General features: G+C 53.4%; 1 protein-coding gene across 4 annotated transcripts in view; it reads right to left on the bottom strand.

Annotated features, from left to right (window-relative positions):
• Positions 1-4,702: 4,702 nt before the first annotated feature.
• Positions 4,703-16,901, bottom strand: part of MICALL2 (MICAL like 2) — a 33,021-nt gene continuing 20,822 nt past the window's right edge. For all 4 annotated transcript variants that reach the window (XM_074965232.1, XM_074965230.1, XM_074965231.1 and 1 more), the window contains exons 8-17: positions 16,617-16,695; positions 16,099-16,229; positions 14,354-14,491; positions 10,978-11,042; positions 10,439-10,562; positions 9,701-9,791; positions 9,164-9,237; positions 8,529-8,643; positions 6,703-6,749; positions 4,703-6,615 (exon numbers count right to left, since the gene is read on the bottom strand). In XM_074965232.1, coding sequence (XP_074821333.1) covers positions 6,518-6,615; positions 6,703-6,749; positions 8,529-8,643; positions 9,164-9,237; positions 9,701-9,791; positions 10,439-10,562; positions 10,978-11,042; positions 14,354-14,491; positions 16,099-16,229; positions 16,617-16,695 — 962 coding nt within the window. In that variant the 3' untranslated portion in view covers positions 4,703-6,517. The remainder of the gene's footprint in view (positions 6,616-6,702; positions 6,750-8,528; positions 8,644-9,163; positions 9,238-9,700; positions 9,792-10,438; positions 10,563-10,977; positions 11,043-14,353; positions 14,492-16,098; positions 16,230-16,616; positions 16,696-16,901) is intronic.

The raw sequence follows: 16,901 nt of genomic DNA, 5'->3' as shown, positions 1-16,901 counted from the left end.
GAACTAAAGGGTAACTTGCTTTGCAGCAGATGATAGGAGGGGATGTTGGGTTACATCATCATTTAGGGGGTGAGAGCTGTGGGCAGGGAGCCGCGGGAGAGTAGGAATTCCCCTCCCCTACCTTGCACCAGCAGTCCTGAGGTCGTATCCTGCTCACTTTACTCCCACGCACACTGTTGCAGACAGTAGAACCGCTCCCATCAGACAGGCCCGCAGGGTTCACCCCTGGGATTTTCTCAGCGTAAGCTTCTAACTGGAATAAAGCTGCGTCCTTTTTTCACCTTCGCCTGTTTGGTTTTCCTGGGGCTGGAGCTCAGCCCTTGGTTAATCAGAGCAGGGGACCTGCTAAGCCCTGAACTCAGGCCCTGCAAGGTAGGAAGAGGAATCACTCTAACTCTCCTGTTTTTAAAATGTAAAACTGCAGGTGTGCGCGTTAGCAGGGCCTGGCCAGTCACCGCTGGGGATGATACACAGCTAGATTGCATGAGTCTGTTTTAATGCGGGCTGCCCTAGCTGAATCACTACTTCAAACACAGGCAAAGTTTCCCCACTCACCTTTGGCCGATGTAAAGTTAGTTGTAGAGCAGCAGAAGCATGCCCGATTCTGGCCAGACCCGACGGGGCCCTGGCTCTGTACTGCACACAAACGAGGGCCCTGCTCCCGCGGCGTTGTGGAGCTCCAGGAGGCCGTGCAGGGGCTTGAAGGTAAAAATGTGCAAGGGAGTCTGCAGGATCAGCCCACGGGCTGGTACCTGGGTCTCCCCCACTGTCCTCTGAAACCACGCATCGTAGCTCTCACAAGATGCAGATAGGTCAGGCAGTGCCACGGGCAGCCATACTCACGCCCGGCCTATTCGCCCAACACTTTGTTATCGAAATGAAGGCTCCAGCATCTACGGTCGGGAAAGCAAAGAACATCTGTGCCCAGTGGAAGAGCTGCTCACACCCAGTGGGGTTCTTGCTCCAGGATTTCTACAGTGGTCATAGCACTTATGTACCATTTCACCATCCCATCCTTTATCCAGGCACCTGGGTTCCACTGAGCACAGTGTAGATTGCTCTGTGGTGCTGGGGACAGGACTACCGTGTTTATATCCCCCAAGCAAACCCACCGCAGGTGCCGAACGGCAGAATTCATCACCGCAGGCTAGTACCCACCACTGCAGGGGCCACATGGCTATGAACGCTGGCACCAATCACACACGCGCACGCTGGAATGAGATCCAGGTTCCCCAGAGGTGACAGCGCAGCCTGCGCTGGCCCCAGATTTAGGAGCCGAAACTAAATCCCTACGGCTGGAGATTAGTCATGTCCATCACGTGGGATTTGTAAGGGGAAGAAGGGCCTGGGGTAACATTAGCAGCGAGTTACAGCTTAGCCAGCCAAATGCTCCGGCTGTTGCCCCCTCACTAGCCCCAGAGTAGAATGGACACGTGCCAGCAGTCCTACAGGAACTAGCTTTGGGACCAGCTGTTTGATGATCTGGAATTCCATGCAGCCAGTCTTTTCACCTGCTTCTATAACTGCCACTGGGGTAAAGGCAGGGGTCTGTGTGTCCCTCCTGCCATACCATGCTTCAGAGAAACATAGACAGGATGGCCCATTGGTGCCTGCCCTATTCAGCCGAGCCCTGGAGCATCCAGCTATGTATGTGGTGTAGATAGAGTAGGATCATTGCTAGAACACTGGGTGCTGGAGACTGAATCCGGCATGGCAGATCACATCTGGAATCCGGCCTCTGCTCTGGTACAGCATCCAGTCCAGGCAGCTTCGGGCAGGGGAGTGAAAGGGCACTGCCTGCAGAAAACAGAGCAAGAGACTCCATGATTCTGGAGAGAAGCCATGTGCACAGGGAGGGTGGGGGGGATCCTGGACACACCAGAATACTCTGACCTAAACACAAAGAACTCTCCAGAGTGTTGAGGAAACTGAGGCAGGGAAACACATACAGGTGTGTTTAATATTTTGTCTAGATCTATGTATTTCTGGCAATCGGTAAAGTGTAACTGTGCTTACAATCCTGTGCAACGTCACTCGGTTTGTTTCACTCTCACATTCCCCTGAAGAGGTGGCCTGTAAGCACAGAGTGCTCACATGGCTATGGGGGGAACTTGAGGGGTCAACACTCATCCCAGGGGCTAGGGAGTTGGACCACAGGGTGTCAGCACTCACGATGGGGTGCTAGACAAAGGATCTGCTGAGAAACCCCAAGCCAGGGCCCGTGACTGGATCCTGTCGAGAGCCTGCAAATTTAAAGCACCCAAGGTGGGCCCCAAACACAAGCGCCTGGAGAGAATCCACGCAGGGGGAGGCCGACCTGGGCTGTGTGTGACCGAACGTATGACAAACCGATGTAGAAGCAGCAGCTCTATCCTCCCCACAATATTGTAAACAGCGAAACAGGGACACTACACCGCTGAGCCTGGGCAAAGCTGGAGGCTTGCCACACAAAATGCCAATGTTGTATATTGGGCATAAAATGGAACAACTTCATCTGTAATGCAGATGTTTATGGTCGCTCCGGTCTACAGATTACTGGGGCCTTATGCTTTTTGGACATGTCGCAAGAAGGCCACCAGACATTCCAGCGAATGCCATTCTCCAGGTGGCTTGTAATATCCAGGATAAAATTCCACCCAGCGAGGGGTGGAGGTGGCCCCCCTATTACATGGGTTCATGAAGTCTGTTCCGACGTTGGACTCTTGGGTCGTCAATCCCCTGCGGCTGTGCAGGAACAGACCAAATGGCGAACGCTCACTACTGCTGACGGTTTGGCTAAGCATTGAAACAGCAGCATTACCCTTTTGTTTAATGACCCAGGAGAGCAGGGGTCCTACTGTAGCTGCCTTATGCCTCCATTCTCCTCCTTGGGCAGGGCTCTCCAGCTCAAGTACTGTCCATTTTCAACATGGTAGAAGATTAACAGCGACTGAGCAATTAAGGTTTGTGCTGAAGCAGGCAGGGATTTTCCAAGGGCAGGGGGCTGAAGGAGGCAGTTGCCCAAGTCCCACTGAAAGCCAGCTAGATGAGGAACTCCTTCGAAAATCCCAGCCTGACACATTTATGAATTTTCTGGAGAAGGGGGGGGCGTGAGCCGTAAAATGTCAATGCTTGCAGAGCCCCCAAAATTCTGTAGGTTAGTCATGGCCAGAAAGGACAACGGCCTTTGAAGTGATTCTGCACGTGTGCCCTCTCCCCTTCCCAGGGGGCAGGTAAGGGTTTGGGGTTCTTATACTAGTGCCCCAGGCAAGCCCCTTTATGGGGTTAAACTTTTCCAGGGCTGTAGCACGACAGAGGATTTTTGAATTTAATTGATGATTTGCAGAGGGCAAAAGCTGACCAGGAGCTATAGCTCAGTAGGAGTGGAGCAGGTAAGTCCATGCCAGCAGCTGGGGTATTTCTATCCTCCAGTATAGCTAGGTGTGAATGAAATCTTCTCTCTTTCACCAACAGAAGCCCGTCCAATAAAAGATATTACCTCTCCTACCTTCTCTCTCTCTAACTCTCCTTTCTGGGGCTTGCACAGGCCTCAGCCCTACAAAGACTTAGGCAGATGCTTAATTTTATGCGGTGAGCCTACTTGGAACCATTAAACACTGGCACTACTCACCCTTGTAAAGTACGTGCCTAGTTCTTGGCCGGGTCAGGGCCACAGGCTGTACCGTGGAGCACAGGATCTGGATAGTGGGACAAAAGTCACAGCTGGGGGCAGGCTGTTGGAATTCTTGTGCCTTACTGTGCTCCTAGGGCTGTCTCCTAACCCCAGCACCAGCCTTCCATCCTATGATTGAAGGAGTATTCACACAAGCAACTTTCATTCTCCAGGAAAGAGAATTACAGCACTTTTCTAGATTAACCCTTCAAGGCCCTGTGGTTAGCAGCAGATAAAATGAATCGCTTCTGTGGAAACACAGGCTACAGGGCAAGATACATGGCTAGAAATGGACCTACAGGGTTGCATTTACCAGATCTGCTTCGTTTGATGTAACCATCATTTGGCTACTGTGGTTACAACAGACATAATACATCTCTGGTCAAACAAGTTGGATCCAATTTTGCCTCATGCTCCATCAGCCAAAGCACCAGCTACAGTCTGGTTTCCCAGAGCTTGGGTTTGGGGATAATGGGAGAAGTAGCAAGAGAGCAGGTGTAGCTTTCAGTCTAGGGGTGGAGAAGAGGGAGACGGTGACTTGTAAATCGAGTCAGTGAGGAATGAAGGCTACAGAGATGTGCTCACCCCCGTTTATGAAAGAGCAGCAAAACACGCTCCAGCCCCGACGAGAGGAGTGCGTTACTATAAAGGCTGCGTTGGGCGATGTACAATTTCACTAAGTGGACTGGCTGACTCCTGAAGAGCAAAGGTCTCACAGGCAATACCTTCTCGCTCACTTGTTCCTAAGATCAGCGTGAATTTCAGACCATCGCTTCAGTTCCATGTGCATCAAAACAGCTCTTCTCCACCCCCTCCCGTTTCAAGTTACCCTAGTGCCTGTGAAAGGTGCTAGGAGGAGGGAACCCTCTCTGCACAAAACAGAGGCAAGGGCTAGCTTTCCCTTCTCGATCCCCCGCCAGCACACTGTACCCCCATCCCGGGAGGAGGGCCAAGTTCAATCATCACAGCCTGTCTAGTCCTGGCTGATACGGATGTAGTCCCATGTCCTGCAGCTCCACCACATTCACATCACAGGGCTCCAGGTTTTCCTCTAAAATTTTATGATTTATTGAATAGAAACGTATGCAAATATAAAGTGAATCCCCAAATGCCGGCGCTGACTATATGGATACAGCACACACTGTACAGGAAAAGCATTAGTACTTCCTGAGCAAATCAGCTGTTTGCCGCCCTGGGCAAAGCAACCTGGTCAGAGGACCAGACTGCCACCTGGCGGAGACGGAGAACATTACGCCACCATACTTCGAGGCACAGGTATCAAGCTGCAGACTTCCATCCTGAGAGCGCGGCGGCGACCACCTTCCAATGAGAAAGTCTCTCTCGTGCAGGAGCAGAGCATCCTAAGGAGATCCATTGTGATGGAGCAGGGGAATAAACGCAGGGAGATTCCAAACTAAGATTTGTAATCCCTCCTCCCAGTCTTCCTCCACGGTGCCCAGCGCCCTGAGTGACAGAGCTGTAGGCCGGGTGTGTACGCATGTCGGATCAGACGCATGGCTACAGTCCTTTCCTGTATGTGCAGAGAGGAGGGGCGAGGAGAGAGGCCTTGACTTGAGACTCCTTCAGCTCAGCAAAGACCTCCCTCCTCGGCTGCCTTCCCCATCCCAGCCTGACTGCAGCAGACTCGGACCCCGGGAAGCAGCTGGCTCACCACTGAAGGAGCCTCAGCAGACGACTGTTTACCCCACTAAGAGAATGTGGCTGGGGGAGGGGTGGGCGGCTCACCCCCATCGTCCACGTGGGCTCCTGAGTTACCAGCTCATTGCAGGAGGTTCTGCTGCCACCTTCAGAGTGACGGGCCATAGGCAGCGAGATCTCCACTTTCCAGCCCAGTCTCCAGGACAGCAAGCACAGTCCCGCCCCTTCCTGCGGAGGGCGGCAGGGAGTGTCATGTCATGAAGATGCCTGGCCCAGACGGACAAGCACCCTGTGGTTTGGAAAGCCGAAGTGCTGCTGAATGTCCCTGCAGCAGCCTCTCTCCTCAGAGCCCAGCGAGGGCCTTCCCGTCCCTAACCTTCTCCCCATGCGAGCCAGGTCCCCAGCTCTGTGCCCGCCCTCCCTTCCTAGTCTGTTCATGCTGGGGCCTGCAGCTCCTGATGCTGAGAGGTCCTCCGTCCCTGGTGGCCCATGGCAACTCCTGGCTCTGCAGGGCAGGTCTGCACTGCAATAAGACACCCATGGCTGGCCCGTGGCAGCTGACTTGGAATTGCAGGGCTATAAAATTGCAGTGTTGACATTTAGGCTCTGGGACCCTCCCCCATCATGGGGTTTCAGAGCCTGGGCGCCAGCCCAAGCCTTAACATCTACACTGGAGTTTTATAGCCCATGAGCCCGCATCAGCTGACACGGGCCAATGACAGGTGTTTTACTGCAATGTAGACACCCTTCGAGCTTCCAAATGTTCGTGGAGCAAACGCATGCTGGAAGGGAGGGTGCGGAACAGCTCCCCCTTCACATGCCCATTCAGTGGCAGGGGGTGGTCAGGGGGCATCAGAACTAGTGTGACCAGAGAGCCAGCGAGCTAGCAGCCAGGGAGAAAATCAGCTCTACTCAGCGGAGTGGGAGCCAGGCCAGTGCTGGCTCAGTGCAAGGCGCAGCGCAGAATTCAAGCAAGAGTTCCCAAGTCCCAGTCTCCTGGCAGAGGCTGCAGCTCTCACTCAGCTGGGTGGGTAACACCTCGAGCTCCTTCTGGGAGGAGAGGGGAATCCCACTGCCCCAGCAGTCCTCATGCCCTGAATCCCCGTCTCTCAGGGCAGAGGAGCACTGTCTGACTCCAGAGAAGCAGTGCTGGGGAGGGACCATCTCCTGGATGCCATGGCGCACCACACTGCCATGCAGGGAACTTCACTGCTGTGCTTTCTTCTTGCTTTTCTGCTTCCATATTTTGGACCAGCGGAACTTGCTTTTCCTCTTGTTGGGCTCCTGGCTCTCTGGAGATGCATCTGCGGGAAAAGAGAGAGCACAGAGCATGAGGTCCTGGTCCTTACTGAAGCACAGAGCTGGTCAGTTACAACAGAGAGCACCCTTACCCAGCTTCCGGAGCATGTCTGCCAGCATCTGATCCTCCTCTAGCTCTCTGGGAAGGAAGAGGACTGTGTTAGAGACGGGCACCAGGAATGCAGTGAGCCAGTACCCCGCGCTCCCAGCGGGACAGGGAAAACTCCAGAGCAAGCCACTGAGGGCTGCTCCTCTGCTCTGCCACTGTAGGCCAGGGGTGACACCCCCAGATGAGTGCCCTCTTCATTGCTTGCCCTCACGTGACCCTGAGGGTGTGCTCTACATTGCCACCCCACCTGACAGGGGGAGACACCCCTGTAGGCAGCAGCGAGCAGACAGAAACGGGCAGTTCTGTAATTGCCCAGGTCCCAGTGTGTCTGCGAGCTCTGGGCGGCAGAGGAAGCTGGTAACACTCCCGAGGGCCCCTTGGCCAAGCCAGGGAAGGGCAGAGAGCAGACAGGGCCTCCAGTCTGCATGTGGAGCACAGCAGGAGACATGGCTGCAAAGGAGTGCACACGGAAATATTAAAGCCAGCAAGACAAGCACCAGATTAACCTCTCGGCCCTTCCCCTGTGCAGGAGAGGTGGGCGCTCCAGGCAGAGAGCCATGCAGCAAGCCAGCACTTCACAGCCAACCACCAGCCACAGGGGAGTGGGTAGGTGGCAGGGCCTACACAAAGCAGCTTCTCCACGCAGAGCGGGGCTCCCGTCAGCTCCAGCGTCTGCCCACAACCCAGCCTCCATCAGGCACCTGCTCGAGGGGTGCTCAGAAAGCTCACAGGAGATGCTCTTCCTCTATCCTCCCCCAGAACATCCCTTTCCCCCCTGTCCCCCAGAAGATTCGGTTTCCTTCCCACTCCACCGCGGCGCTGCTCGAAACCACTCTGAACTTGCCAGAGCAAAGACATCCGGCTACAGCATTTTAACCTGTCGCTTTAAAGTTCCAGGGAAAGCCCCCGCTGTCCCCAGCCAGCTGCCGGTTGGGGGCGGAGGCCAGCGTGTTTGAAACCCCCACTCCCCCAAAAAAATCTTCTCCCTGCCCCCTCCGCAGCCCAGAGATGGAGGTGCCCCAGTTATTAACACCCCGCACCAGCAGCCCTGCGAATCTGCACCAGCACAAAGGGTTCAGGATCCTGCAGCTCCCAGTCACGTGGGGCGGGGGGGGGGGAGGGCAGATCATCCAGACTCAGCGCGTTCTGGGGCGGAGGTCTCTGTAGAGGAGACTCGTGGGCCCGTTGTCCTATTGGTGAGGTGCCAGTGGCGTAAATTACAGATCACGGCGAGACAACTGAGTGAGAGTTACAGGATCTGGCTCCACCAAGGGCTCCTGGGGAGGCCAGGCCGCAAGCTAAGAGGAGCCCCCAGAATCCCAAGCGTTGCCAAGGGAGACATGGGGGCTGTTCTCAGTAGAGCTGGGCAGAAATCAAAACCACAAACCCAGCCCCCCCCGTATCCCTCCCCAGCTCTGGGATCGTCCAGCTCCCAAGCTAAACTTTACAGCGTGATCCATGCTCTTGGCTCATACAGTAAATGGAGGGTTCCCAGGCTCATGCCCTGGAGAAGGCTTCCCAACTGCTCAGCTCCCTATCCCCTCCCCCCCAATCCTTCCATGGCACCACTGCTCCTGTCTTTCCCTTTCCTCAATCCCTCGCTACCAACAGCTTCCGTTCTGTTCACTGCCCCATTCCTTTCCCCTCCTGCGCCACACTGGAAAGGGACATGGCAGAGGGGGAACTACGCAGCCTCAAACCTGACACTTTCTAACCTTCAGATCCTATTTGCCCTGGAACGAGGAGCGGTGGGATACAAGCAGCCTCTGTCTTGCCTTCCCCTCTCCCCACTGCCCTGGGGTCCTGTACCTGAGTCTGTCCTCGTCCAGGCATTCCACGATATCGTTTCTGTCATTGACGGTGTTCAAGTAGGAGTCCAGCAGCTCCTTCTCCCGCTTCTTCTCCATGTAGGTCTTCTGCTCCTCTGTGCAACACAAGGGGAAATCGGTCACAGCAATGCTACTCGGGCTCGATCCATGGAGCGAGCGCTACGTTACTTGCATGCTTGTTGTGCCAGACACCCTGCCTCTGTGCTACAAGCAAGACACAGGCCTACCTACAAAAGCAATAGGTTCCTCACAAACCCCCTGGTCCCCTCCCCCAGAGGCACTGCTCTCCCTCCTGGGCTGGGTTACGTGGAGGGGAGGTCAGGAGGCCCTGACAGCCTTGCTCATCTTCATTAATTAGCCTCTTACAGTTTGTATGGCAACTTCTGCCTTTTTTATATATATATATTTTCTTACTGTATGTTCCATTCTGTGCATCCGATGAAGTGGGCTGTAGCCCACAAAAGTTTGTGCGCTAATAGAAGTGTTCGTCTCTAAGGTGCCACAAGTACTCCTGTTCTTTCTGCAGAGTAGAATCCCAGCAAGATGCAGAGACAAGGGCTGGCACAGAGTTGCTCATGTGGGGGATGGCAGCCTTGCTGGGACTGCCTCGCTTACCTGGTTTGTTCATTAGGCGCCGCAGCTCGCTCTCGATATTCCACTGCTTCTCCTCCAGCTTCTGCTGTTTCGATCTGCAAGATCCCAGAGAGGCAATAGGTGATTCTCCCGCCCCACCCCGAAGCAGGACTCTCACACGTGGCTTTGGAGCTGGAGGCTGCTCTCCAAACTACCCGGCAGGACTCAGGAGAGGACCCAGCCAGGGCGAGGGGGCTCCTGGGCTGTCCCACGGCACTCAGATAAGCGCTCTCTCTCCTAACACCCAGACATGGGGCTAGGGGGGGCCCATCAACCCTCCCCACCTGTGAGCGAGCTCTGCCTCACAGCACCCCAGTATAGTATGGATTGCTTCTACTGTAGTGATGCCCCATCAGCTAGTACCCTCAGCTGCTGGCAGATATACAAGAGATTCCTTCAAGCCTTCCTTGTCTCCCCCCCCCCCCCCCAATAAGTCCCATTCTCCAGCCCCCCACACTGCCGGGGTCAGCTCACTGTCTATGGGCAGGGCAGACTGCCCGGCTTTCTGGTTGTACTCACTTGTACATCAGCTCTGACTCCAGTCTCAGCAGCAGCTGTTTCTCGTGGATCAGTTTGAACCAATCCACCATGAGAGCATCCTCTGAATCGTCTGCAGATGAGACAAACAGTACGTCCACTCCCAATGCATTGACTACAACAGTCATCAGTGACCGTCCACCTAGGACAGCTCCAGATAACCTACGCTAGTCACAAGTAGCCTCAGATAGTTGGTTATGTATTGTTCCCATCACAGATTGCTCCTGTTACTCAAGCTATGGACAGTGAGCATCACGGGCAGATGCAAGTAAACTGGCCAAGGACTCTCCTCATAGGCTGCTCACTTCACCTTCCATGCAATCTACCCCTCTGTGCCAACCTGGACAAGCTTATCAAGTATTCTGACAACAGGGACGGCCCTGGGCAAAGTCCATGACAGACAGTCCAATCTGGATTCCCTAAGACAGGTCAGGAGCAGCCTTTCAGTTCCTGAACTTCACTGACCTTCGGTCACTTGGCAATAGAGCAGTGAGCTCCTGGAACAGCGTGCCAGGAAATGGACAGAGCCAGTTGGAATTTCTTCATCTCAGGGTTTTATCTGGCCTTACATTTAAGCCATCTCAAGGGTCCTACACACTGCTTGAGCTACTAGGATCAAAGCCACCAGCCCAAATGCATCTGTAGATAGGACACTGACCATGGGACTCTAGACTCATCCCTCCCAACTCTAGCTGAGATGGTCCCTCTGGCCTCCCTTACCTCCCTCACAGTCACGCAGATGCTTCTCCATATCAACTCCCTTGAGCTCCAGCTCATCCAGCTGCTTTTCGATCTCTCGCACCTTCTCCTGGATTTCTTCCTCAGGGATGTAGTCTTCTTGGAGCTGAGGGACAAAGTCACACGAGGCTAGAAACTAATACTACCTGCTTCCCGCATGCCACCCATCAGCCTGGGTGGAGCAGGGAAACAACAAAAGGAGACAGGCTGGAATGGACCATCTCCCCCTGGGACCACATCCTGGAGGCACCAAAGTCAGAGATGATGTGGAGCTGGTAATTGGCAACACAATGGGCCATGCTAGGAAGTCACATAGATCAGCATGGCACAGCCATCACCAGCAGTAGCATCTACCAGTCATGATGCAGCCCTTTCACCTCATCTATAACCCAGCTGGTGCAAGAAGATCTCAGCCATAAGATCAGCAGTGAAAAGGAGGGGGCCCCAGACTGAACTGAACCATAAGGGCAGTCTCTGGGGAAGGATCATTATGATAGCCTTGTTTTGCCACTCCACCATACCTTGGTCGGGGATGCCACTTCATTGCTCACAAGGCTCTGGAAGATTTTTGGAGCTGGCGGTTTAACTAGAAATTAAAAAAAAACAAACACAGACACACGATAGCACCTCTGTAGAGCAGCCACTAGGTGATTTGATAGTCAGAGAGAGACAAGGTAGGTTAGATAATACCTTTTATTGGACTCACTTCTGTCTGTCCAGTAAAAGATATTAACTCACCTACCTTGCGTCTTTTATCCTGGGACCAACACAGCTATAGCAATGCTGCAAACAGCTACAGATGATCCGAGACAGGAGCAGATCCAGTTCCATCCAACAGAGGGCAGCGACGACACACACACACACTTCAGCCAGCACAGTGCAACAAGCCGCTTCTTCCTACCGTCCATACCCTACTGGGATCGGCCGTTTCTCTACGCTGGAAACCACGAGCCCTGTACTAATTCCCGGCTCTCAGTCCGTCAAACCATCGTACGCTGCAGCACACTCCCTCGGTAGCCAGTAGACACCCAGTCCTCTGGAGCTAAACCTGACGTGGTTCTAAAGGGGCCCAGGACAGCCTGGCCCGGAGTGGGGGGTTATAAAAGCCCTGCACTGGAATGAGCGCCAAGCTCGGTTCTGAGCAAAACCAAACCAAATTTTCCCTCAGCCTTGTACAGTTCCCAGAATATTTATAGTGACAAAGAATTAACAAAGGGCTGGTCAGAAATACTGGACTCTCGTCGTGCAAGTGCCACTGTACCCATCTTACTGGCCTTTAGCAAAGAAAGCAAAGCTCGGATCAGTGCACTCACAAGGAAGGTGCAGCAGAGACCAGGATGGGACAGATGGCCCAGTGGTTAGGGCATTAACCTGGTCATCAGGAGACCTGGGTTCAATTTGTTGCATGACCTCGGATTAGTCATTGGAGTGTGTTTACACAGCAAGACACCAAGCCTGGATTTACAGACTTGGGCCCTCTCCCTCCCTCCCCTCAACCACTCTCCTCCCTGGGCCTCAGAGCCTAGGCACCAGCCAGGGCCTGAACATCGACAGAGCTATTTGTAGCACAAGCTCAAGTCTGTAGACCTGGCTCTGACACTCCTCCCCAATGGGGGTGGCGGGGGTGGGTTTGCATGGAACACATGAGACCAGGAGGCATGGACACCTTAGAAATGCGGGTGCTGCTTAAAATCCACCCGAGGAGAGAAGACAGCTACCAAAACACCCGCCCGTCCGCAGGGAATTGAATCGCAGGCACCGTTCTGTGGCTGGTGTGTGAGACTAGCACTCCTAGCTATTGTCACAGTCAGCACAATGGAGTAGGAAAGGGTGCCCCGTACTGCTGGGAGCTCACTGATCGCTTGCTAGCCAGTTCCCTACACCATCGGCAGGGACAGTTTTGACTTGCCATGTCTCCCCCTGCAAGTTCCAGGAAAGGGCGTTAGTCATCCGAATTTGTTTGTGATTGATTAGTTGCCCTCTCCGCCCTCACGCGCTGTGGTGCTGGGGGACACCTAAACACCTAACCAGACAGCGCATGCACAAGCGGGTGGAAAGACAGAGCGACCTATAAAAAAACCTCCTGCCCACGAGCAGGGGAGGAGTGCGAGATTGGCAAATGCACAAAGAGACTGACAGAAGAGACCCAATAAAATAGCCTAGGGGGCCCCCGAAGAGCAGTCACAGAGCCCGTTACTGGAGCCCCAAACACACAGGCCTGAGACCACAAGCTAGGGAGGAGCTCGAGGGCAGCTCTCAGCCCAGCCCAACCCTCAGTGGCGTGGGTTTCCTGGTTCTACTGCTTCTTCGGAGTCAGGGGGGAAGGAGGCGGTAACTGACCCTCTGCTGTCTCTGCACCACTGCTCACTCTGGAGCAGCATTCTGACACGGCCTTGCGTCAGGCAGTTTTCCCTTCTGGGCCCGGCCCCGTGCACTGCCTGGCACTCACCCCTTTCTGAAGGTTCCTCCTGTGGGGAATGTCCTGCCGTGGGCAGCCTGCCGGTGGCGCTCCACAAACGAGGTGACCTAGCTTAGCGAGAAAAACATCTCCCAAGCAGCCCCCTTGGTGCAGCCTCTGCAGCGCCTCCCATTAGGGTGGAGAGCCCCACAAAATCACCTCTGCCTACGGGCTTGGAGCCAGAGGAGCCAGTGCATGCAGCAGGTCACAGGAAGACACAGCATCCGATTAGCTTGGCTATCTAATAGTACTGTACATGCTGGAGGCAAAACTTCCATCCCAGGATCCCAAAGCACATTCATTCAGGGTCACAGTCTGACTGTGATGCAAGGTTTTTGTCCATGTTACAGACAGGGAGACTGAGGCAGAGGCAAGTTAAATGACTGCCCACAGAGAGTTAGTGGCAACGCTGGAAACAGAACCCAGGAATTCTGACTCTTAGCCCCGTGTTCTAATCATGAGAGAAAACATTACCTACAACAAAGTATCTAGTATCAACCACAGAATGGAGACCTAGAATACTGGGATAGACAGACACGGTTAACGAAGGGGTAATAAAGTTAGCATTTGTGACCAGTCAGCTCTCTCTGTACCAAGCGATTTGGAAGCTCTAAAGGGACTCTTTATCTAGTCTCTAGAAAGGAGGTTTGAACCTCTTCCCTAATTCATAGCTCAGGACAATGGAAAAGGAGCGCGGCAGGTGGTGGTACAGGAAAATGCCATCTGCCTTTTCGAAAGGACAATACAGAAACTGGCCGGAGCAGAGGCCTGTAGATTGGCCTATGCAATGCCATTTCGGAGACTAGTCAGTACGCTATTGAAAGGCAGCTATTCATCATCGGAGTCTCTGTAAGCTCAGAAGGCCATCTCCTGGAGAAGCAGCATGACCAGTTCAGGTTATTGGGCTCAATGGGAGGGCTTTAGTGGCCTGTGATGTGCAGGACAGACTAGATGATCTGGTGGTCCTTTCTGGCTTTAACCTCTGCGTCTGAAATGCACCGTGTCGGTAAGTGGGAGGAATGGGTTTGGGAAGTGGGAGTAGTGGCCACCAAGGTGTGTCTAGACATGAAAGCTGAAAACAGGTGAGCCTGTGTACACTGGACAAAAATAGTATGTTAAACAGGTGCTAGTGGACATATGTTAAAAGCCTAATGAAGACAGGGCAGTTGTAGTTTTAATGCATGATAGCTAGCGAGGTCAACCCTTGAGCTGGGGTTTCCCTCAACCAGCTACCACAGGCTAAAAGATTCGAACACGTTAGCTAGCTTGTGTTCCCTAACACATTAGAGAGACGGCTTTTTTCCTAGCGAAGACAAGGCTATGGAGGCAGGCTTGACAGCAGAGAGCTCTGGACACAGCAGGGAATTAGTATCTCACTCACAAGCACTGCTGACAGGCTGCCCAGAGGAGAAAACGGCTTTCTTGAGAAGGGCTCTTACCTGGAGCAGAAACCCGCTTTGACTGGCTTGATTCCTTCTCCTTGGTAGGGACAGGAGGCTCTCCCCATTTTTGCCAATCACTGAGAAGATCCTTGTCAGGGATCAGTTTCTTCTTTTGAGGCAGCGCAGCAGATAGAACTAAAATTAAAAAGCACAGACCCAGTTTGGGTGTGAAATGCACCAGGCTTCAACCCTCCCCCAGCAAAATGAGCCAGTCCCTGTCAATCCCCATCTCTAACCTCCAACTAAACCCTACTGGTAATCCCCTCCTCTGCTCTTAGCTCTAATGCCATCCCAGATCAACAGCAGTACTGGATACACTCCTCACAATCTGAAGAGCTAAGACCCCTGAACTACCCTCCATCTAGTTTCCATGATACATACAGTTCTACAATAGAACTTTTCTCCCCAACAGCTGGATCCCCACAAAGCAGTGTCGGGCTCCTCTGCTGTGCACACCCACTGTTTGCTTCGGAATAACGGTAGATGTAATAATGTCCCAGACGCTGCACTGATGGGCACGTCAACAACCACATCTTCAATTGCAATCAAGACAAACCCACAGCGTCACTGGCCGCAAGCGTTCCATCTTCTACCCCACCCCAGCACACGCTTCAAAAAAAGCCAGGACACATTTGAACACCCGCCCCCACCTAAGAAGCCAGATCCCTTGGCATGTGCAAAGGGTGGAGACGGAGACGGCAACTAATCAATCACAAATTCGGATGACTAATGCCCTTTCCTGGAACTTGCAGGGGGAGACATGGCAAGTCAAAACTGTCCCTGCCGATGGTGTAGGGAATGGGCTAGCAAGCGATCAGTGAGCTCCCAGCAGTATGGGGCACCCTCTCCTACTCCATTGTGCTGACTGTGACAACAGCTAGGAGTGCTAGTCTCACACACCAGCCACAGAATGGTGCCTGCGATTCAATTCCCTGCGGACGGGCGGGTGTTTTGGTAGCTGTCTTCTCTCCTCGGGTGGATTTTAAGCAGCACCCGCATTTCTAAGGCATCCATGCCTCCTGGTCTCATGTGTTCCATGCATTCCTCCATTTTTTCAGTCCCAGGGACAGCAAGATGGGGAAGGGGAGAAAAAAGTAACAGTGCAGCAGGGGAAAAGAAAGGGATGGATCCTGGCTCTTGAGGACTGAAGGGTAAATCCCAGCACCACTGGGAGAGTCTCCTTCAGAGCACTAGAGGGTTTACTGTAAACTGCTGCCAGGCCCCAGCTCCTTGCACTATCGTCTCTCACCAGCGCCATGGCTGCAGATAGTCAGGGCATTACAACCCCGGACGCTAGGGCCAACATGAAAGTGATTCCAAAGCAAAGGGCATAACCCCCACGGAAACGGATTAAAACCCACCACCCACAGCAAAGACGCACCAGAGCATGAAAGAAGCCATGGGACCATGAAGGGAGGACGACAGTGGCCAAGTAGCCTCGTCTTCCCATGCACACAATTATACAACTAGACAGTAGCCAAAACCTTGCCTCCCACCCAGGTAGGAGCGAGAGAGATTACATGAAGACTGGCTCCTCTTCCTCAGTTGAGGCTGATCCTGCCAAGTGAAGATTGGGAGCCAGCCTGGGGTGGAGGAGGGGAAGCCAAGGACTGAATTCTCCCCTTGTATTTCTGGTATCCCACACTCTGGCTGTGTCTCCCAACCCATCATGCCACTGCCCTGGACGGCTGGAGAAAAGGTGGGCAAAGCTCCCTCCGTACTATGTTTATAACCCATCTTACCAGTGTCCTTATTTGTTGGCGTGGCAATGGATGAAGGTGATTTCTCCTTCCCCTGTACTGGGCTCAGGGCTATGTTGTTCGTCACCTTGGAGCTGTCCACAGGTTTCTTAGGAACACCCTGATTGGAGTCTCTGCAAGGGAGAAAGATACAACTTAGAAAGTCGTATATCTGCTGGGATTCGGTCTTCAGCAAAGCTCCTGACTCCACCGTCTGTGATCTTCCAACAGAAACAGGGCCCAGGTCCCTCAAAGCAGTAAGACAGAAGATTCACCCATTCCAGGTGCAGTGAGCTGGAAAGAGATCTCCTTCCCCTCAGCATTGCCCATAAAAGCAAAAGCCAAGCAGCTCTTCCCACTAATTCCCTCACTTTGTCACAGTAAGGATTTAAAAACAGAAGAGTTTAATGCCAGAGTTCGGGTCCCTCACACATGCAGGTTTCCGACTGCACAGCGGATCTAAGACATTCACACACACTCATACGCTCACCACTGAAAACCGATGGCTCTGGGACACTCACTTGTTGGCCACTGGCTTCAATATGGATCGCCAGGAGGCTGGGTTCTCAGACTTATCTTCATTGGCATTCACTCCTCCTACTGGAAGAGAAACAGCAAGTAAAGAAACCTACAATTGACCCAACCAGCTGATCTGCTACAATCCAGATCCCTCCCTTTGCAGACCCAGAATAAGGGAATTCCAAGCTCCTTGTGGATCTTAGGTCATGATAACCCCTGAGCTGGCTACTTCGATTAAATGAGCCCAGGACAAGACCACACAATTGGAGAATAAATTGGTGCTCTTG

The sequence above is a fragment of the Natator depressus genome, chromosome 10 (genome assembly GCF_965152275.1).
Source record: "Natator depressus isolate rNatDep1 chromosome 10, rNatDep2.hap1, whole genome shotgun sequence".
In the NCBI taxonomy this organism is placed as follows: Eukaryota; Metazoa; Chordata; order Testudines; family Cheloniidae; genus Natator; species Natator depressus.
This window is presented reverse-complemented; position numbering and strand designations above follow the sequence as displayed.